Consider the following 23,338-nt stretch of genomic DNA (forward strand, 5'->3'; position numbering starts at 1 on the left):
TCACCTTCGGCACAATAATGCGTTTAGGCTGTCCAGGACTCGGCAGAATGTCCTGTCCAAGGCTACGGTTTTTTATGAGAGCCCCCTCAAACTGGTTAGGAGTTGGTACGGCGTATGTCGGCGTCGCGGCGCCGCTGCCTATCACGGATCCGTTCAGTGGCGTTCCTCCTCGTATCGCGCTTGGGGCTCTCATCGATCTGCCGATTGCAAAATCATTGTTTTCAAGGAACTAGGATAGTTCTATAAAAAGATTTAAGCAGTAAGCAAATTGGTCAATCATGGTAGAGAACGTAAGGCGATAACATTAGCAGTAGCAAATCGAAAATGTTGTTTAAAATTTTTTGCCATAGCCTTTATGATACTCTACAAATTTTTGAATGCAACTCTAAAGCCTGCGGCACACTGCTTGTTTGATGCTTATTTTCCTGCTGGATTGTTTGCGTTTTACTAAATTACTATAGAATTACACCACACACACAGAACGCAGAATTTTTAGTAATTTACCGAAACGCAAGCCATCCAGCAGGAAAACAAGCACTGCAGGCTTTAATTTAGATCTTTCGCTGAATTATGATGCATATACGGTCTCAGGTGGTAAACAAAATAAATATTTTCGAATGTCAATCGATATGTCGATTTAGATGTTATTCACCTATCGAGCATCTCCGGAGGTGGATTCGATATGGTTTTGTCGACGGATGGCTGTCTCGATCCAGTCAACCGGGAATGCGCTCTGGCATAACGATCTACAGAACTGTCGCGACTAGGTGGTCTCTTATAGTGATCCAGCCTACAACACATTAAGCGCTTAAAATCTCAACTTGTCATACAATTATAATCTCAAACGACAATCTAAAAAAGGTGTGTAATCTATAAAAAATATTTTACTTTGTGCAATAACGATTCATCTTAAATTCGATTTCAAACAACTACGATGTAGTTGTACAAAAGTTATATCGAAAATTTCTTAAAAATATCAAATCACATCTTTTTAAATTGCTATGTATATTAGTTGTATAAAAAGAACACGTCGAACCTATCGTTTAGCGTTTGACCAATAATGCCAGGTCGATCCTGAGGACTCAGGACTCTACTATTTCTTCGTAAACTCGTGGAGCTCGGCGGCCTTGCTGCATCCATGATGTTATCAGGCTGATATTGCGACTGGTGCGTTTGTTGTGCGTACATCGACTGTGAATTGTACTGATTCATCTGACCAGGCCCATATTGATTGGGTATCGCCGTCTGAAATTAGTTCACGTTGTTCTAAGGGTTTCACAAAAAACTACAAACTAATTTTAATCACAAGCCGAACAAATACATGGCTGGATCATATTTCAAAATGTTACTCAAACGTATCTAGTATTTTTATCTATATTTCTGAGATGAGCGATACTGATGTCGAAAAATCTTGTATTTGTTCGACATTTCATTATTAGAGGTTACCAAAATTTTGCAGGCTCATCGTGTGACGATTAATTATACACGTCCAGAGAAGAAACAATGACTTTCTATTTGGCTATTCAATCCATTAATTTTCAACCAAAATTAAAAGTGTCACTCGTAGCTGAACTAATTATCATCATTCAGAACAATATGATAAAGGAATATAATTAAACGTTAAGATTGTTGATAATTAGTCATTAATATAGCTACACTTGTTAAACGCATGTTAAATTCATCGATGAAACTAAACTCGCATGTATAGAAATTCATTGAGTTGCTTACACCATAAAACTGCGCATCAAATTAATTTATTTGGGCGAATGTCATGGAATTATACATAAATGTCGGTTGTGAGATCTAAAAAGAAACACAAACACCCATACACACAGAGAAATATAGCATTGCCATAGGCAAACGAAAGCGCTCGGTAAATCGTAATCAGTAAATTGAATTATCGCGCATAAAAAGCTGCGTGCGCGGAAGCCAAGAAAGATCAATGAGAATAATATTGCTATCGGAGTCACCTGCTGACTGGGATAAGCCTGCAAATTTTGGAAATCGTGCAATCCGATTGGTTGCTGTTGTTGCTGTTGTTGTTGATAATCGGAGTATTGTTGCTCAACCTGAGATGGATTAGTCAGTTGATACTGGTACGGATTGTTCTGGACGAACTGGTGATGCTGCTGGCTGTATTGATTCGATTGGTACTGGTTCGGTATACTGTTCGAGTACTGGCTCATCGGGTTTTGCTGTTGATACGGATACTGTTGATACGGATTCTGACCGGTCAGCGAGGTTTGTTGAGTGTTCAATTGATTCATGGGTGCCTGGTTCGCCAGCGGTACCTGATTCGGTATCTGGTTTTGCATAGGCAGCTGATTCTGCGGCAGAGGCTTTACACTGGTCCTACGTATCGATTGCATCACATTGCTGACGGTGTTGTTCGCTGCGGATGCTGGCGTCGCGTTCATCGTCGTCGTTGTGGAGTCAACGGCGCTCTTGATCGGTGTGGCGCCGCTGGGTTGGTCCACGCTGGCTGTCTTATGTAGGATACTCTTACCCGGCATGGAATCCTGTGGCGGCGGAACGTACTTGGGTATCTCTCTGTTCCGCAACCTTTCTAAACCCGGCTGCCGGAAGTCCGGTGCGAACTGCCTCGCTGTTTGTTGCGCTAGTTCGGAGTCTTCTCTGGCGTGTTCGGCGGCGATGTCGGCCAATTCCGCTTTACCCCGCGCCGTTGCCGTCCTAGAGATAGCGATATCGGCTTTTTGCAGAGCGATCTTGCTCGCCCGCTGAGCTGCGTTCACTGCCGCCTCTATCCTTTCACGGAATTTGGCGGACCTGATTAGGAAGAGGTGCTTCTTTTTCTGGCTAGTGATAAGCACGTTGTTCTTGTACTTTCCTTCCTCCTTGCTGCCGTCACGGAACGTGGTGACACCGTAGCCATATTTGCGATTGTTGAACCATTCGCCTTCATATCGCAACCCGTCGCTTCTCTCAGATATGCCGAAGCCGGTTCTCTTATCGTTCTTCCATTCGCCCAAGTACGTCTCAGTTACCGACGCGTCCATCTGTTCATCCTGCGAATCGACATCATGCGATTAACTACGTTTTGCTAATTCTTTTATTTTTTTTTAATTTTAAATCTATACACTACAAGAATACATACCACATATATGTTACAAGTTACTAATATTAACGTTATATGCGTCTCTTGATACGATTAGAATAAGCGGATTTAACGATCGCGCAGAAACGAAATTAAAATCCGATTAGAGGTTTGTCGAGTCGCGAGAAAGCTGAGGAACACAAATATCGTGACCCACCTCGATAACAAAGGACGCATTACTATCTGTGTGAACCGACGCCGAGGCTTGACTTTGTGAGCTCTCGGTCGACATCCACGACGCTGAGCTGGCATTACTTCTAATACTACCACCAGTACCACGTTTCTCCAAATCTCCCGTACTCCTCTGCTTTCGTATCTTAAGACCCTATTGACAGAATATTCTTCTAGATAATTTCTGTTAAAAAATCTCATTATCAATTCTTCGTCTCTTCGAGAGAGGTGCCTTACCGAGAGAATGCCCTTCTTTAGGGACTTTTCGGTGAGGCTCTTTCTCCGAGCCGGTGGATCGTCGCTCCTGGCTTTCAGGACGAATCCTCCTCGGCTGTCGTCTACACGTCGATCCCTCCTGTCGGTGGGTTCCGGCGTTGGAGCGACCGCTGGTCCTCCGTCGGCGCTCCTTAACGACGTCAAGGACGCTCTTACTTGCTTTGGAGGTTTGTAGTGGCTAGCCAAACCGAACGGCGCGCTCGCCCTCACCCCGTAACCGTGCCGCATGCCGCGGAGCCATTGGCCTTGATAAGTACCTACAAGATTATCCATGTAACGCAACAGAAATAGAAACAGGAATTGGAGGCGGGACGTTCCATCAGCGAATTACAAACTACCCTGTCCATTAGAGCTGATGAAATTATTTTTCATAGAGTTAACACATAAATCTCTTCGCGTGATTCAATATACTTTATTTTGAGATTTTCAAGTATTGCGTTGAAGCAAAAGTTTTATCGTCTCTCAATTAAATTCTGTATTAAACAAGTTAGAAATTAGGTTAGAAATCCAGAGTTCTTTGAAAAAATGATTAAAAAATTTTTTTTTTTTTTTTAGATAAAAGTAGAGTCTATTAAAGTTAGTGAGATACAATGATTTCGCTTTGACTTTGCTGTAACTTTGTTTTAAACTTTATCTTTGCGGATCTAACAAAAAATCTTTCGCACTAATAATAGTTGAATCATTGAATAGTTGATCGTTGAAATCGTGATTGTTTATTGGTGATAAACAGAACACTTTTGTAAGACTCTTTTGTAAAGACTAAATTAATGAAGTTCCGTAATGAGGTCTTTTATTCCTAAGCCAAAAGACGTCGAATAATGTACATATACACATTGTGTAAATTTATAAATACAAATACAAACACATAAGCAGAGCTGGGCATGTATTTGAAATACATTTATTTGAAAAATAATATTGATAAGACAATTATATTTTGTATTTTGTGTTTGTTAGAAGTACATGAAAATATTTTGTGTTTCATCGGAGGATATAAAAGTATTTTGTATTTCAAATACTAACATTGAAATCAATCTTATTATTTGAACTACAAAATACAAAAAGCTTTCAATCTTTCGATTTTAAATACAAAATACGTAATACTTTTATGTGATACGCTGAAATAAAAAATACAAAATACGCTTATACTGTAAATAGTGTGTTTTAAATAAAAGTATTTCAAATACATGCCCAGCCCTGCACATAAATTCGAATATAGTCGCGTCTTCGAGCCAAAATGATGGAGAGTTTGCGTATTTTCTAAACCTAGGAACTTTAACTTTTTCGGGATAATTGAGTGAAGGAGCGAAAAATATGCGATAATTATGTCAGAAATCGGAAGTGGCACGTCAGTCGATTACGACAAATTCCCGGGGTTGCCTACACTCGGCAATAAGATGTATTGTTTTTGCCAAAACGTGACCGTGTTTCAAAATGTTTCGTGTGAGTCACGACGTAGGAGGCGAGTGGTTACGCGCGCCCCGCTTAGGGATGGAATGCGTCCAGTTTACGCGTGCTTTTTCGGAGAACGTGCGAATTCCGAATCGATGAAAAAAACCGTTCGAAGAAATTGGACGCGGATCGGCGGATTCCGTATGAAAGACGCAGTGCGGAAGATGCGTAATTCTTTCCGCGAAGTAAAATAAGTGTTGCGTGTTATTTTTGTGATCTACGTAGTTTGTATTTTTAATAGTCATCAAATATTATGTACTATTACGTATTGTTGCTTGCAGCTTTTAAGTCATCGTCAGACCGTATCAATAGCAAGCTACTCGGGCATTGCGAACGCGGACCGTTCTTTCGAAAGAGTATTATTCTATTCTGCTGTTGAATAGCTCGCGTCCTGGAGGTATTGCGGTCGCAGCGAAAAGTTTCGGCCGACGACGTTTATTGGCATGCAAACCAAGTCGCTCGTATGCATCGTGACGACGAGACTCGTCGACGTTTCGTTGCACTGGAGCGGGACGCATCACGCTTTTCTTCTCAGTTCCCTGACACAATTCAGCCTTGAATACATACAAGTCCCGTTGCTGTTACTATTCGTATTTAACAGTGGATATCTCGATTTTTTATTTTGATCATTTTTATCGTCTATAATTTTTTATTGTTTGATGATTGATGTACATATTAAATATGTTAAAAACATATATATATAATAATAAATATTAATATAAACACTTAAGTTTCTTCTTGATGTCCCATTTAATGCAATCTTTATTTCAATTCGATAATTAAATTTATAAAAATATAAATAAAATATACAAAAAATGTATAAATATATAAATATATAAATATAATGTAAAAACTAAACAATATTAAACGGAGCATTGAAAATTGGTCCACTGCTGAGATTAACATTGAAAATTAAAATTAACATTGAATTAATATCGAAAATTGAAAGACTTTCTGCGACGAGGAAGTCTTCCATCAAATTCTTGCTTTGCAAAACCACACGTAAATTCAATTCGTTAAGAAATCTGTCATTAGCAGGCACACGATGTCGACACGGGATACCCTATATATGGCGACGCCAGGCGTCTCCCCTCTTCGCAACGACGGAATATTATTTCGCTAGCGTTTAAGCAAGTGGGTCACGCGGCGGTTCCCGGCGTTCACACAAGACGCCCAATGTATACGAACCCTCGAAATTGCCGTCGCGGTGCCAGTCTGAATGTATACCGCAAGTTTTCAATTAATTTTTAGGTACGCCGGCGAATTGTATACCATCGTGAAAAGTACGCGAGCATGTGTGCGCTATATAAATGTTTAAACATTACACTTTCCGCCTATTCACGACAGCGAAATCTTTCTGCATTATGAGCTGCCTCGTTGAATCGAGTCGGGGTAATGAGTTTTTACTCGGTGATTTTCTCAGAAAGATTGGCACGCGCGTTGCATGCCTACGTCTTGAATTATTCTTACGACGCGAAAGAGATCGCCAACCGAGGAAGTTATTTCTTTATTTTTTAAGAGAGTTATTATAATAAAAGTTTCTCAATTACTTTTTCTTTCCTTTCACCTCCGATTGTCTATCGCTAGGATAAGCGCAATAAATTCTACATCACGTCTTCTATCACCCAAAGAACACGCTAATTCAACAAAAGATCAAAATGATTTTATTTTAATCCATAACATCGATAAACAGTCAAATTTTGTAACCAAAAATCGTCATTTTGACTTTCATGTCGTTAAAATAAAACCATTTTGACTTTCTCTTGACTTGGTGTGTTCTTTGGGCAGTTTTCGATTTTAGTATACATATCAGTATATATATCAGAGTTGGAAAGCGTTATTTTTTCCGTTACTTTTTATAATAAACAATTTGATGATGTTGCAATTTTTTATAACTAAACGCTAAGGTTATGCTAAGGTTGACTTTTGTAAAGGTTGACTTTTGCAAAGGTTGACTTTTCCAACCTTAGCACAACCTTAGCGTTTAGTTATAAAAAATTGCAACGTCATGTTTATTATAAAAACTAACGAAAAAAGTAACGCTCTCCAACTTTGGTATATATATTTATTTATATGTATTAACATGATGGCGACTCTGCAGTGATATTTTCTTCAAGAGCGCTCTCGAGAGTTTGTCCTGGCACAGTTGGAAGCGTTTCTCTTTGCCTCCCTTTCTCCTCTTTTTCTTTATCCAAAAGATTTATGATTTTAAGTTCGCTGCGCAAATCTATGGATCGATTTAGAAGACATCCACTTTGCGCAGAGTGTTCGCGTTATCGAGGTCAGTTCGGGTTGTCAGTCGCGTGGAGACAGTTTAGCATGAAAAGTCTCGTGGTCCCTGTGTCCCTTGGGGTTTTAACGAATTTTGAATAGACGTAGCTTAAGTCGCCGTCAAATTCCATAGAGACATTAACCGAATAGCATTACATAGTAAGTATGCGGAAAAGTGGATCGCGCCATAATATATCGATTCGCGTATCCGTCAGCGACGACCCAGATTAATTATTATCAATCTTCTAATTCTCGTCCTGCTAATCTACGCTGCGACTTTCGACGGTGTTCTAGTCAAGAATCGTTCAATAAGCAAATAGTTTCGTAAGTTAATTCGCACTAATTATTCTCTGGCGATGGGAATTGTCGAAAATGTTCACCTCGACTGGATCAATCTCGTGCAAATAAATTATGAATCAGATGCCATTTTGATGCTCAAATACCTAATGATATCTATTTAACATACATTTGAATAACGCATTGTTTTGTGAAGCAAGGCCTTGTTTTTTTTGCATTTGTTTCTCTTACTGCTTTGCGAATGGGACGATCGATAGTCTCCACAAATTTCATTTCCCGGTAGACTACTGGTAGCGCAAGTCGGATTTAACGTAGAACGAGTTTAACACGGAATAGGGGGGGTCATCCTGGCATATATCTGTCATGTAGGAAGCACGAAACGGGAGCCTTTAATCTAACCGGAGCGCGGTTTCTACCCGTCGATATCGTGCAAGATAATCGTCAAACTTGACGTTCCAAAATTTATCGTCAGTGCTTGCTGGCCATTATCTGACGATGCTTTTGCTTTCTTTTTAAAACACTGAGAGAGATATCTACAAATGATGTTTTGTTGGTAAATTAAGATCGAGATAGAACGGCCGCAAAAGAACAATCTCTACAGGGTGAACTAAATGTGTTGTACGGTCCTGATTCGCTACATGGCACTGGCTAGTCTGCCTGAAATAGCACGGCCATCTTCCGAGGTGGTGGTTGGTTGCACGTGCATCGGAACGCATCTCGGTATTGGTGAGAATTGGCCGTGCGAGCGTATTTCGGTCCGCAGCCTCCACAAGATCGTCGCAAACCACCCTAACAGGTCGTCCGAACTATCTTTTCGTTATGTTGTCTCTGTCTGGGGTTGGTGGTAGAAATTTTAGGAAACACGTGATACCTTATAAAAGAAAAAAAAAAGAAATATCACCGAGCGATATTTTCATCTGTAATTTATCTATCTGTTTTTACATTGCCCCATATGCCGTACAAGACTGTCGTACCTACAAAAAGTGAACTTCCGAGACTATTCGAAACTTAACGACTTAAACTTTATCATTAAGAATTTTATTATGTATAGACACGATTAATATTACAAAAAACTGCTGTCTCTTTCTTTCTTTTGCGATCGATCAGGTGAATGAGGCGCACAAGAAATATAGAGCAAGAACCGTGCGCTTCCGTTTGACGCCGATCATTTATGGCGTAATTTGCGCCGGACAATGTACGCGTCGGTTAAAATCCATTAGGTACCAACAGATCCGCCTGGACCGAATATGATCCTCTTCATTTGTGTTGAACATTTCTGGGTCCATTTTTACTTAATATTGCTCAAAAGCCATTTGTTTCGAGAAACAGCAGGCTACTTTCTTATTGATTACAATATTCGTGCGTCGTTGCGTCCTCTGCGGCTTCGATCCGAGCGCCATGCATGCTACATGTATGATTACATAGCTGTGCATCGGGTTGCCGAGCGTCGTTGCGATAACAAAGTGGCATACTTTTTCTTCGTCGCGCGGTCTAACTGGAAACTGATCGAAGTATTACCACGATGTTACCACGATGTTCACCATAAGCTGCCAAAAAAACTAATGAATGAATTCTAAGCCAAATCGTAAGGATCGTAACTTATTTTCGTGAAACTTGTGAAAACTTATGGCTGGAGTTGTAATTCTACTGTAAGTGTACCGTAAGATGTACGATCATTCATAAATATCTAAGATTTCTCGTAAATTTTACGGTTAGCAAGACGCTATCTATAGAAATGTTGCATAAAATAATAACGAAAACAAAGTGGGCGCGAGGAGTGAACGAAGAAAACAATGCGTAATTGTCTTTAAAATATTTAATTTTGATAATTATATATATGGTTTCTGTACATTTTGGACTCCAGCTTGCCTTCATCAGCAAAAACATTAAAGGCTCGTCTACATAGAAGCCGTAGACGGTCGTAGGGTTTCAAATTGTAGGAAATTGATTAATCTTAATCAAGTATTCTCCTTATATTTAATTGCGATTAATCAGTTTCTTACGACTTAAGACTTCACGACCGTCTACGACTTCTATGTAGAGACGAGCCTTAAATTTTAAAATTGTATATTACAAATAGAAAAATCCACATGACGTCCGCATCTTACTTTGTAAAGTTTATTTTTATACGCATCATGCCGTGGATTCAGAATGAACAAATTTGGATTTCTATAATCAAAGGGAAGAAATTATAACATACAATTTTAAGATTTAATGTTTCGCTGATGAAAACTCAAACTGAAATCAAAACATACGAAAATCATTATTTAAAATTAAATGTTTTAAAGATAATTACGCATCGTTTTTTGCGTTAATTCCTAACGAGTAGGTACTTTGATTTTATTGTTATTTTATGTTTATTTATTATTATTGAGCCATTATAATATTATTTTTATTTAATACACACGGGCGAGATGAAGCGTTATAATTATTCTACATTCACTTTTTCTTACATTAGAACCAATTTTGATATTAATATTTGTAACTGTTACTGAAATTTAATTTTTGTTTTTTAAACATTGTAAACTACTGAGGATGGCCTGATAAAAAGGTCGAAACGTTTTAATATTCAAATATATTATAATTTGGCTCGTAGCCTTATTGTTATTTTATGTTTACTTTGATTTTGTTATTATTTCTTGAAGGTCTTTCATGAGGCCTTCATGATTAATTAGCACTAAAGTTATAAGTATAAAGTTATAAACAATCGTAAGTTCTTACAGTTCTTACGAGAATAAATTACGTCTTATAATTCTGCTTCGAATTGACTCCTAAACCTCACATTTACAATTCGTAATGTAAACCTCACGTTACGAATCATAAAGTGCGCTTGATAAAATTCTCGTTTTCTGATTAATCATAGATAACTATTCGGACAGACTTGCGCTTTTATATTCAATAATTACACTTTAAATTATTCAAGTTATACAAATGTATGTATGTATACGTGACTCCTTCAGCATGTAAACTGTTCAGTATTAAAAATCTATGTACATGTAATATAAACTGTAAATTAACAGTAGAGCTACAAAAAAAATGTATCAACAGCATTATTTTAATTGAAAATAATTTTATTGTACAATAACATCATTAATGAAACAAATACTTCGTGCTCTTATTTTAATAAAGTTCTATTGTTTTATTAATACTGTTATTGAATCAATAAGATTATTTTCAATTAAAATAATGCTGTTGAAACAACATCCCTTTTTCCAGTAATAACAACTCTCGATTATTCCGTTTTTGATCCATTGTTGTCTTCTGATTCACGGCTATCCTTGACATTAATTAAACGCCATTTAAAATTCGCAGCGACCTTTTTTTCGCACGCAACCAGCGGTGGCGGATTCTCGTGTGACGTAAGGCGTGTGACGCCAGGAAAAATCAGGAATAACAGCCGAGCCGTATAAAGTGGGTAAAAACGGCTCATCAAGGTAACCCCCACGTCGGTGTAATATTAACAGCTCCGTATCCCATATACAGCTGCTATTTGCATAAAGGGTTGCGGCACGCTCGTAGCGTTTTGCCGGAGGGGGGCAAAAAAAAGTAGATTACACGGCCCTCTGTTACAAGCGCGCGCGCGCGAAATTGTTCAGCTCTCTCTGTTCTGCTCGTTTTTTTTTTTATACGACGCAGAACGGGACGTCGTTTCCATTGCATACACAACCTAGTCACTTATGACGCGCCGTTTAATTATGCGACAATCTATTGGACGATTCGCGACATGTAACTGAATTGCACAGACACTCTGCCGTTACTATCTCTTTCTCCCTCGATCTACCGTATGTATATCGTAAACTATAATCGCGAAATAATTATAAATCGAAATTATTTTAAGATCGACGAGAATAAATCGATTAATAGATATAATGCTATTTTTAATCAAAGCAGATATTAGTGCTTAATAATACTAAATGCAAACTTATGCAAAAAATATATACTATTTCAGTTTTATAAACTGCGTACCGACAAATCTTATACGCACAATTCATAAAACTGAAATAATACATTTGCAAAAATTTGCATTTAATAAGAGGAGAAAGTGGCATTATGGCACTCTATTTACTTTTTGTACAATAACTTGGTTAAAAATCAATATTTGAATTTAAAACTTAACAATTACATTTGTTAAAATGTTATTCAATCGGTTCTAGACTCAAAGTTACGAAATATTTATTACTTAGGACGCTATTTATAAAAATGTGGCAACACTGCATAATCGCTCGAAGAAAAACAGGGGTGGTAATATAGCCTTTCACAAAAATAGATTTAAACAATTGGTTTTGTTTAAAGAAAACGGGAATTACAAAATTAATAAAAAAGTAAAATATAGTAGAGTATACTATGTATTCAAATTATGCAAATGTATGTATGTATGTACACACATAATACCTTCAGCATATAGACTGCTCGGTACTAAAAATCTATGTACATGTAATATAAACTGTAAATTAGCAATAGAGCTGCAATCGATTTACGGAATAATTATTTTGATATGAAAAATTTGAAAGAAACCGTCAGTAATTAGCATATTTAGAAGACCACATTAGCAAAATGTCGCATTACTGTTTTGCATAACTCGAAATGTATACAATCAAATAAAATGTTAAATAACAAAAAACCCACTCAAACATACATATATTCGTACGATAATACGTTCAAGTTTAAAAAGAATGGAGAAATATGCTAAAATTAAATGCTAAAATGTATCTTAAAAACGTTTCAAAATGTTTGAAAGTAAAAATGCGTTATAATAAACGCTGACTATCCAATGAACACAAGTTACATGTAACGTATCTGTTAATTGTAATTTCCCATTCAACAGTATAATATAACACACGTGTTATATTACGGTTATATTGTTGAATGAGAAATTATAACTAACAGATGCATTACATGTAACTTTGTGTTCACTGGGTATTGGCATATTAGCGTCGTGCTGTAATAGCGAGCTACTAAACAAATAATTCCATAAGTAATTACTAGAATTCGCCACTTAATAGAGGAGATATTAAGGGAGGCCACAATATATACACTGGCCATAATACCACCTTCTCTTCTACACTGTTAAATCTATAATGTCAAATTTAACTTAACGTGAGTCGCTACTGCTCCTACTCAATCACATCATTATTTTATACTAAAACAATGGTTATATTTAACACTATACCGTGTCAATTTGATACTATATAGTGTCAAATTGACACGATATAGAGTCAAATTTAACTATCGTTTTGATAAAAAAGAAATGATATATTTAGTAGGAGCAGTGGCGACTCACGTTAGATTAAATTTGACACTATAGATTTAACAGTGTATAAATACTAAAATCCACTTTGACCAAAAATAGGATTAATTGATTTATAATCACGAAAGCCTCGACGGGAAGTGGCCGTCAAAACGCTTCAAGTTTTTACGTCATTTTACGACTCGAAAGGGGAAATGTTCTGTGTAAACGCAGGACATTTGTTCTTTTATTAAGTCGCAGCGTGATATCGTTTGTGTTCTCGAGTCACGATATCGATCTATTTTCCTGATGTTCTTTTCCTTTCGCGCGACGATGTCTTTCTCTCCGTTACGCTCTAATTAAATTCCGACGTGTCGCGGGAACTCGAGCGACTTACCGCACGGGCGATTCGCCGCGGGCGTTCGCCATTTCTCCGAAATAATTATCGGCCCATAAATTATTTCGCGTTACCGTCGTACCAGCTGACTCCTGCAGCTTTCGCGCGCGCATGTGCGATGCAAGCTGTCGAGGATGAAAGCGCGCATCCTATCGTAAGATTGTGGCTAAGTCACGGCCGATTTATCAGAAAGGCGTGGACGGTTCAAGAAGTCTATTAAACACGAGGGTCTGGAGATTGATATGAGGGGTTGAAGACGCGACGCGGGCAGGGAGCATCAATATGTTGTTGCATGTCTACCCTCTTTCCTCGTTTTCCAATCGACAGCGAGTTCTCGCGCTCGTACCGACGCGCACGCGTCGGCGTCGGTATTTATAAATAAATACCTCGGCCACGTGCCACGAGAGAAATGGAATGGCGTTCGGAAAGTGTTTTAACTCGATCGAGATGTTTAAAACGAGGATATGCGCGTATGTATGCAAAAGACCGAATAAGGCGTTAAGATAAATCGCGAGAAGCTATTACGCGAAAAAAAAGGGAATAAAAACGTATCTATGGCTAGTATTTATAGTCAATTCTTTTATTTAAGACTTAAATACACTGAGCAGAAACGTCTAGTTGAATTAATTGAAATTTTGGTTGGAACTCAGTGAGAAATAACAATGGAATCAATTTGACGTCGATTTGATAATTTCGACGTGGAATCGACATTGATTCGACGTCGATTTGATAATTTCGACGTGGAATCGACATTGATTCGACATCGATTCCATTGTCATTTCTCACTGGGAATGGATGAATCAGAATTTTCTGGTTAAATCTATTAGAATTCTAGAGTTGAGATAACCGAAATTGTAATTGATATAATCTTCTAGTTCGTTCATTTTCGATCAGATATTTTTCTCAGTACAGTTTTGAGATGTCATAAGCCAATCATAGAGCAGTATTAGCATCTTAAGATATTACTTAGATAAGATAGTCTTGAAATAAGAGAGAATGGACTGTGGAAAGAAAACCAGCCTATAAATTATTTTCTTAGCAATGCTAGCTAGTAGTCCACCCGTACATTGAAACCGTGAAAACGTAATGGCAAGATCATTCCACCTTCTCGATCCTCATCGCTCGATGAATCGTTCGTTACTTTCGATCATTCATATTCATAGGGCGTTTCAGAGAAATCGTGCGAATGATATATCGCATGGAAACGAAATGTAGGACTGCGAAATATGTATACCTATGAGAGACATTCGGCTTGAAAATCTCACTGAGCGCTACGCGTGAAACTTCTTCTTACGTGAAACAGCTTCCGAGAAAAAAAGCGATATGATACGGCTCGGTAAATAAAATAAAATCAAATATTTGCGACCTTGCTTTATCTTTGCTTAGCGTCCGTGTACCGAAACGTGATACTTCTGCTTCCACAAATATCCTTTAGCTCCGGGATCTTTAATTAAAGGACAATAATTGCACGCGCGTTGATCCTCGACCCTCGACGCCAATAAATCTTGACATTTGTTCTTCTTTACGGCACCAACGAGGTGACATTCATCAACTGAGAGGCAGCTCCGCCATTCATGCACACGCCTCGAGACACCTCGCACATTTTTCAAAGGCGTCGTTGAGGAGGTATGTTAATTCGCGGTTAAAGACCGGGTTGCATAGACCGGAGAAAATAACTCATTCCGGAAGGGAATAACTTTCAGAAGCGCGCGATTGTGACTCGAATGCGCATTATCGCGCATTGCCGTTGTCCACGTGATTTAAGGAGATTTTTTTATTCGAATAAATAACTGGAGTAGCACGGTTTGCGACGAGTGGTACCCGCTTCGTAATTGTGTTAATTCTAAATTAATTACAGCGGACTGGAATTACAGCTGTAACGACAATCACTCATTCGAGATGTATAATTACAAGATGAAAGATTGTGCGTAATGATTATGCAATTTACTGGGCACGCTGTAAAGCGATGCAAATTAAATGATAAGTGCGAACGTCGTGTCAATGTATGTATTTCGCCAATTTTGAACAGAATCGGGAAATTGTACGAATTACGCGCCGCGCATATTGCAAGAGTTTTTCGGAAAGTATAAAACCGAGGCAATTCAAACTTGTTGAAATGTCAAAATAACATGATATTTCAAACGACTGTCGATACGGTTGCATCAAAACTACATAGCAAAACGTTGCTGATATTTGCATCCCGATTCACGTGTCGCATTTTGTGTACGGTAAAAGAAGCGAAAACATATCGAAAGTGCGTGGGAATACACAATAGAGTACATAATCTATGTGTATCTACGCGTTCAACGATTTGACCTTATCTTTTATTTTTATTGCAAGAATTTTTTGAAAAGTACAAAACCGAGCCAATCCAAAACTTGTTCAAACAATATTTAAATTTATTTAAAAATTTGTTATCAATAGCATAATATTAAATATTAAAAAATACTTGAGTATTTAAAAAAACGTTTTTATTTTCTCGCAATTTTATTCCTACCAACTACAAATTAGATGGAAATTAAATTATTAACATAGATTCAGATTAATTTAGCTACTACGCATGTTACGTAAATACGATCATGAATGAAAATGAATAAATTACTTCAGGTAGGTAGTAAATATTGACTAGGTGATGTGAAATGACAAGAGGAAATTCATGACGGAAAATGCATCGGAGATGTTCGATCGAGAGTTGACGGAGGAAGGGGTGAAATAAATGTGTAGGCTGCAGCTAAATGGGAGCGGAGACATCTGCCTTAATATAATGGAATCTCGAGTAAGGGCACGAAAGGAACCAGAGCGCCGGAACGACGTGACGGTTGCGAGCATCGCGCGCGAACGCGGCGGGAGGAGTAGATTTTATTTCAATGTAGAAGTCGTGCTCTGCACACGACACCGGTAGAAGCAGCGATAGGAGAGCGGGAAGACTGTGGTTGACCTTGACCCGCGGCGGAGAGGTTCAAACCAGGAGGTGAACCAACCGGCGCCTTCGCGGAAAAGTTGGGCGCGCCCGCGCGCGTCAGGATAGGTGGGAACCCTCGTCGTGTTTACGTGGACTCGCCCTCTTCTACGCGATATGCATACACGTGCTGCACCTTGCTCATCGCCCCCCTTGCCATGCGTCGTATTGACATCGTATAGTGGGACGACCGAAATCTTAATCTTTGAAAATCTTCTCTCCGGAAGAGACATTCAAATACATTTACACACACACACACACACACACACACACACACAAATTTTATATATATATTATATATGTAATTTCTATAAAATTTGCGCTCGTCCAAGAAATACTGAATAACGAAGCACTTTAAATAATTAACCAATTTTTGAATCCGATGGTATCTTCGACCCTACGTCACAAGCCATGTTCATATATTTAGAAATCTTCAAAGGGAATGATTTTATCCTCGAACATTTTTTTTCTCAATAAAAACAGATGTAATATAATAACGAATGAAGTAAACATAATGGAATTAATATGCTTGATGATGAATTAATCGTATTACATTAGAGAATTCCGATATAAAAAAACGATTCATTCCCGGTAGAGTTAATTGAGGTAATTTGACGGTATTCTTTCTTAACAAAAGATTAATCTGATATAATGCTAAATCATTTTAATTTACTCCACAGGATGGAGTAAATTAACATGAATTATTTGATAACACAAGGTTCACTTTTTCCTCAAAAAGAGACTGTATTAAAAAAATTAAATTAATTTAATTAATTAAATCTAGTCGCAATTATTTTTACTCTTTTTCGGAACGTTTGTCGGCCAAGCATGATGCACATTCCAGTACGGTATACATAAACTGCGTTCGTTTGCGATAAACGTCCCGACATCCGGTCCATTCATGATAGGAGATTCCTCTGCCGCGACTCCGCCGTGCCGGTTCGATTTCGTGTCGAAATAGCGCCAGCACTTCACTTATCTTCGTTGCAAAAGGCGAGAAGAGACGGAGAACATTCGAAAGAGAATGAGAAAGAGGGAGCGTGGCCGGTAGTGGCGAATAAGAATTTTATCGTATTTCATTCTGCCTGATGTTTCTCGGCGCTTTATATAGACCCTTGAACGATCATGCCACAGATTTTTTCAGGTGCTAGACTGATCCATCTTCAGAAAATTGTAACGAATAATAAGAGGCATGTATTTTCTTGGAAGACAGATGTATCTCGAGATATATTTTTATATGAGGCAGAATAAAAAGATTAAATCGACGATGGTCCAGAGGAAGAGGCGAGAAAGACTTATAGTGACTCATTAAAGATACATTTGAACTGTAAAGCATTAAATCCGATTGGGTAACCTGTAGTGCTTGATAAATATCGAGTCGACTGATTCGCGTCGAGCAATCGGATGTGCTATTTTCGTGCGCGCATAATGTACGCACGCGTGTTCGACATGACGTGGCCGTGTCAGAGCATTTCCAGTTTCTGAATTCCGATGCCTCCCGCGGAAGATTTCGGTGATCAGATTCGGTGATCAATGGGAATGCTGCGATAGCACTGCTTATGGAACAAACTCATCAGACGAATGATATTACGCTGCGAAGCCTGCAAGTGTTTGCATTTATTTTACTTACAAAAAGAGAACACAGTGAACCCTTCACAGAGTTTGATCTCTTTCAGCATAATGAATGTATACCGAAAATAAATTGTATCGTATTCCAACGTTTTGTTGAATTTACTTTGTAAATGGTATTTTTTAATGAAAGAATCCCGCAGTAATTATAGAAAATTGGATCCTAATGAAATGAATTAGTTTTTACATATAATGTAACTTATAGTGTGGCGAACAAAAGATATCAGTAATGAATAATTTTTAAGTAGTGTTGTATCAAAGGTATAAAACTTGTGCTCATGTACAGAGCAGTTTTAATATACTATAGCTTAAAAACTATCCATTATTAAGCCTTGTGTCACTATTAGTCATATTATAAATTTATTACATGTGAAAACTAACTTATTTTATTTAAGATCCAATTTTCTATACAATTAGTGCGAGGTCCTTTTATACATAAAAAAAATATAAAACCCATTCGACAAAACACTCAAACATGGCATAATTTATTTTCGATATAGATTCATCATACACTAAAAAAAGAGCTGATTATATCAAATATTGAGTGAAATAATTTCAATCAAATATTCAAGTAATATAACTAAACATCATTTTACCTTCACAAATATTTAGTAAATATTACCAACGGTAATACTTACTAAATATTTGTAAAGTTAAAATTATGTTTAGTTATATTACCTAAACATTTTGGTTGAAATATTTCACTCGGTTGGTGGTTAACTAGACTCTTTTTTCAATGTACTGAAGGAGATTAAAATCCATAAAGAGTCCACTGTGCCCTCTTCTTTGTTATTAAAATTAATTAAATATTTGTTCGCTATTTTACTTAAGTCTCGATTGTCTCTTCCAAAAATATAAAAGAATCGCGAGAATCGTTTTCAAGTTTACGTGCGAGTTTTGAAATATTTTGTTGCCATAAGATGAATAACGGCAAAACTCTGATGCGCAAAGAGTTACTGGGTAAGATTTTCCATTTGGTTTACTCGCAATCTTTTCACAACACGTTGAGACGCAGCATCTGCCGCGACTGTAACGAGAATAAGTTTATCCCATGAGAAAAACGGCAGATCTGAGAACGCAATATCATGTTTAATTAATATGCGGTAATATTTTATGTTACGCGAATGTGCGACACTGCGATCTCTTATAGTAGATAGCACATGAATACTTTATAATGTTTCACCAGCGATGATCGATCGGTTGAACAATAGTCCTACTTTCTCACATCGGAGTGTTTAATAGACACTGTTTAATAGCATATCGTTTATTCGTAACTGAAGCGACTACAGAAAATTGCCTCTAACGATATTTCGCGACAAGTAAAATGAATTCGGCAAATTAGATTTCAACAGCGGAGAAATTATGACTGAGTTGGTTAATGACATTTAAGATGTATTAAATTTTGCGATGTTCCTTGCGATAGCGGGTGAAATTCAAGAATGAGGAGCTGCATCGTGCAAGAGGGAGATCTCCCCAGGAAGAAAAAAAGAAGCGAATAAACAGGTCGCAATAAGGATTAGAAGAAGTAAAACTCTATCGAAGGTTACATTGATTTTCATGAAAATTGCAATCGTCGTATCATCAATCCTGATTCTCTTTGAAAAAAACTCCCTTCGCAATCAATATCGATTTAGCGGTATTACCCATTGCGATTATGTTTCTCTCCATTTGCAACAATAAAAATCAAATACCTTGCCAGGATTGATTGGTTCACCGTAGAAATGATTCCTTAGACGCAATCGATTTTATATAATATAGTGTTTTAAAAATAAAACCTCATTATAATAGTCCGCTCGACAATGACATCTTTGTAAGTAGAGGAATTTGAAAGACGAAGAAGAAAACCGCTCCCTAAATACTGCAATTTTTGTAGACATACCACAATTACGACCATTAATCTTAGCGCAACTAAATATCTCGCTGAGATAATGCGAAATCGACGACGCGTTCTGCCACATCCGTTTCTTGTTTTGTTTATTTACCGCATTCCCAAGTCAGCCTCGCGCGGAGCTTTATTAAAAGAACTCAGTGATTTATTTACTGACGATGTCTTGCTTCATAGGCCAACCTCTGGAACACGCTAGGAGGATTTCCGACGCATTTTTAATGTCTAATAAGATATTTCATTCGTGAATAAAATCGCCCATTTATTAACATTTAATGCGAAATCAATAAAACTGAACTTTGTGCGATTGCACAACCAAATAAAAATATATTGGTATTTACGCACACGGTATTAATCGTTATTACAAATCGATACAAGCAAACCGTATCGCAAAGATTTTTTATCAGTCAGTACACTTTTGGAAATTAATTGTTTTAATTTTGAAAACGTATCCCATTTATTTTAAAAATAGGAAAATATTAACAAATAAAAAAATTATAAATCCGAAATGTGTTTTTCTCAGTTATATTTTTAGAAATATTTTTTATATATGGAAATATAAAAAATATATTTTCAACTTCAAGATGAAGAAGAGCTCACAGTTTGTTTATCTAGTTCATATAAGATTTTTTCAGAGACGTCCTGTATTCAACGATTTATGGGAAAAAATCACATGATTTGTTGATTAAACATGTCAAATAGATTTGGGGCTTACCACTGTCGGCGTAAGTCTCGGAACCATAACCGTCCTGCAGACCGCTGGACCACGTGCCCTCGTATCTCGCAGTGGAGGTAGTAGACTGCCGGACCCCGTAACGACCTTTGAATCCCTGAGTCCATTCTCCCCGGTAAAGCCAACGGCCACGGGTCTCCATACCCAGGCCGTGTCTCTTGCCGTTCTGCCATTGTCCTTCGTAGGCTGACCCGCTGAAATGCAATTTGTGGAATTTAATCTTCTAAAACAATTCGTCTCTTCCTTCAAGTAGGACTTAAAAAGTATTTTGAAATTATAGAGATAATTTCATCACGTTTTCCGCAGCTCTCAGCTGTTCGCTCGCAAAAATATCCTTAAAAGTTACGCTTCAAGGATCACGTCGCTATTTATATTTACTATCATTTATAGCCATTCATGTTTGCTGAAAACTCGTCTAATTAACCAATCCAATAATTACTCGTCTAATTAACCAATCCAATAATTACCGACTGTCGTCGATGACGATGACAACGTTGCGTCCACATTGTTGGATACACAGAATGGAGTGGCAATGAGAGCTTGACATCTCGTGCTAATGTAGAAAGTGATTACGCCGCCTACGATCCTTCTTTTAAGATATTTTTATGAAAGTTATAATTATCGAAGGAGGGAGACGGAGCTAATCGAGCGAACGTTCTTTCAAGTGCGATTAAAGCTTTTGCGCTAAACTTATTTCTGTTATTACTTTTTATCGCAGAAAATCTTTCTAAATTCAGCATCAAATATAATTTAATTATTCTCTTTTAAAATGTCAAGAAAGTTTCAAGAACATCTATAGTAAATCTTTTGAAAGAGAATGATTAATCCTACCCGAGCGATATTCAAGTCCTTGCGAATAACGATTACATAAACATGAAAGCTGCATGTGGATGCGAAAACTGTTGCGGAAATATTCTATAAGTGTCGCGTATTGCGTAAATACTTGTGTTTAACGATGATCTGTCGCGTGATAAAAATTTATATCATTCTACCGCGGTATGATTAATTACGTTATAAATTCTGACAATGCAATAGTAATTTGTACATATTCTGTAATTGTAAGTAATGTTTGTATTATATTTTTAGAACATTTGAGAATGAATAAAAAGAACGTTTCACCTCTTAAAATGTTTTGATATAATTAACAATTAAATATGCAATAAATAATTTTGGTAAAGGCGGTCTCTCGCGATTCTCGACAATGCAAGTTCTTCACTTATCGCGAAACGGAAGTAAACGACGATAGTGAAATTCTAGACACGTGGGGTGAACCATCCCTCGAACTATAGTGGATCAGCAACACGTGCTCGATCTGCGAAACGGTTCGTCTTCGAGTATCATCATGATCGAAAATGAAGTCGTCGGAAAATGTTGCTAGTTAAAGATGGACCTTGTTCCAGTTTACGCGGAAATGAAACGGCAAATTCTCAGCTTAGATACGTGATCGGGAAGAAAAGAGAATGTCATCGTTTCGGTTCTATCTCATTTTCTCTCTTTTTTACGTTAGTTATTCCAGAAACCTGTAAGAAATGAACCTACATTCAAGCAGATCTGTCTCTGAAAATGATTTTGAAAAAATCACAACGTAACGCAACAACAAATTAAAATTTATATCGCTCATAATACTGTATAATAATACTGTATAACAATATGTATATTAAATAATATACCTTCAAGTATGAATATATATTTAAAACGTTCATGTTTAATCTCGAGCACAATTTAATAGCTTTTTGCGAATATAAATGAAATCGTTACACAGCATTTTACTGTTATTATATCTCCATTACTTAATAATATCTTCTTACTTAATAATATTTCCATTGTGTGCGTGATCTAGAAACTCTAATTACGATCGTTAAAGTCTTTCTGGGTTTTCGTATCGCGTGCACGTAGATATAATTTTTTTCTAATTGTTGTACACCTCGTTTTATATATTCTCTCATAAAACTAATCGTCGAGAAACAAACAAGGTGGCTCTGCAATACTTTCATTTTACAGAGTGTTTATAAATCGGTGTTTGTATATAAAAATAGTATATAAATAATAATTTTATTTTTCAATTAATTTCGAGCAGAGAAATCCAAAAATAGGATCAATCGATTAAGAATACTAGTTCTGCCATTTTTTTATTCAATTTCATGGAAGAAAACGATCTCAAATATTTTTCGCTGATGATGTCGTCGTTCGTCGTCGAAAACGTTTAACGATTTTCGATTTTACATTTTAATTTAGGTTTCGAAGAATCTGAGCGCTCATTTATATCTTGCGTTCTTTTACCGAAACCGGAATTGTACACTCTATGGGCGAAAACTCTATTGAATAACTTCCATGTACTTGTTGATAAATTAATTGATTGCTTCAAAAAAATTAAAAAAGACTTTCGTCTTCAATATGCACGGATGCGGATATCAATCATCACCATCCCCAAAAATTTTGACGGCGATTTTCCACGACGACCCTGAACTAGGTCCTGACGACTCGAATCCCGGTGACCTGCTCCGGTTGTCCTTGCGCACGGTGACCCAGTTTTGCAGGAATCGAGAGATTCCCTCCCAGGTATATACCTAGATACGTGTCAAGGTCCGCTGTTTGCACATCACGCGCTACACGCGACGCCAGGAGTCTCGTGAATTCGATTCGGGGATTCGCGAAAATCGTCAATGAAACATCCAATAGGAGAATTCGCCGAGGATCTCACCGGGGAATTTTCTACAACTACTGAATCTGAGCCTCACAAATAGCGTTTGGTCGAATCTTACGTTACTTTTGCGGCGTGTAATGTTTAGTAGTCGTTTGCCCTGCTAAGCGGCATTATTAACGTGAAACAGTCACAGTAGCGGTAATGTAATACCGGATAATCAGCCTGAAACCATATACTCGTTACGGTGCGAACGAGCTCAGCGTTAATCCTTCATGAGCCCAGAGG

The 23,338-nt window shown here is 37.5% G+C and overlaps 1 protein-coding gene across 1 annotated transcript in view; it reads right to left on the bottom strand.

Moving 5' to 3' along the window:
* The window catches only part of LOC108721057 (junctophilin-1), a 36,272-nt gene that overhangs the window by 12,333 nt on the left and 601 nt on the right, over positions 1-23,338 (bottom strand). The window contains exons 2-8 of the mRNA XM_018445379.1: positions 20,392-20,603; positions 3,524-3,819; positions 3,273-3,440; positions 1,971-3,026; positions 1,037-1,245; positions 653-790; positions 5-197 (exon numbers count right to left, since the gene is read on the bottom strand). Of these exons, the coding sequence (XP_018300881.1) occupies positions 5-197; positions 653-790; positions 1,037-1,245; positions 1,971-3,026; positions 3,273-3,440; positions 3,524-3,819; positions 20,392-20,603 (2,272 nt within the window). The remainder of the gene's footprint in view (positions 1-4; positions 198-652; positions 791-1,036; positions 1,246-1,970; positions 3,027-3,272; positions 3,441-3,523; positions 3,820-20,391; positions 20,604-23,338) is intronic.

Source organism: Mycetomoellerius zeteki, unplaced genomic scaffold (assembly GCF_001594055.1).
Source record: "Mycetomoellerius zeteki isolate Tzet28-1 unplaced genomic scaffold, Tzet1.0 scaffold159, whole genome shotgun sequence".
Lineage (NCBI taxonomy): Eukaryota > Metazoa > Arthropoda > Insecta > Hymenoptera > Formicidae > Mycetomoellerius > Mycetomoellerius zeteki.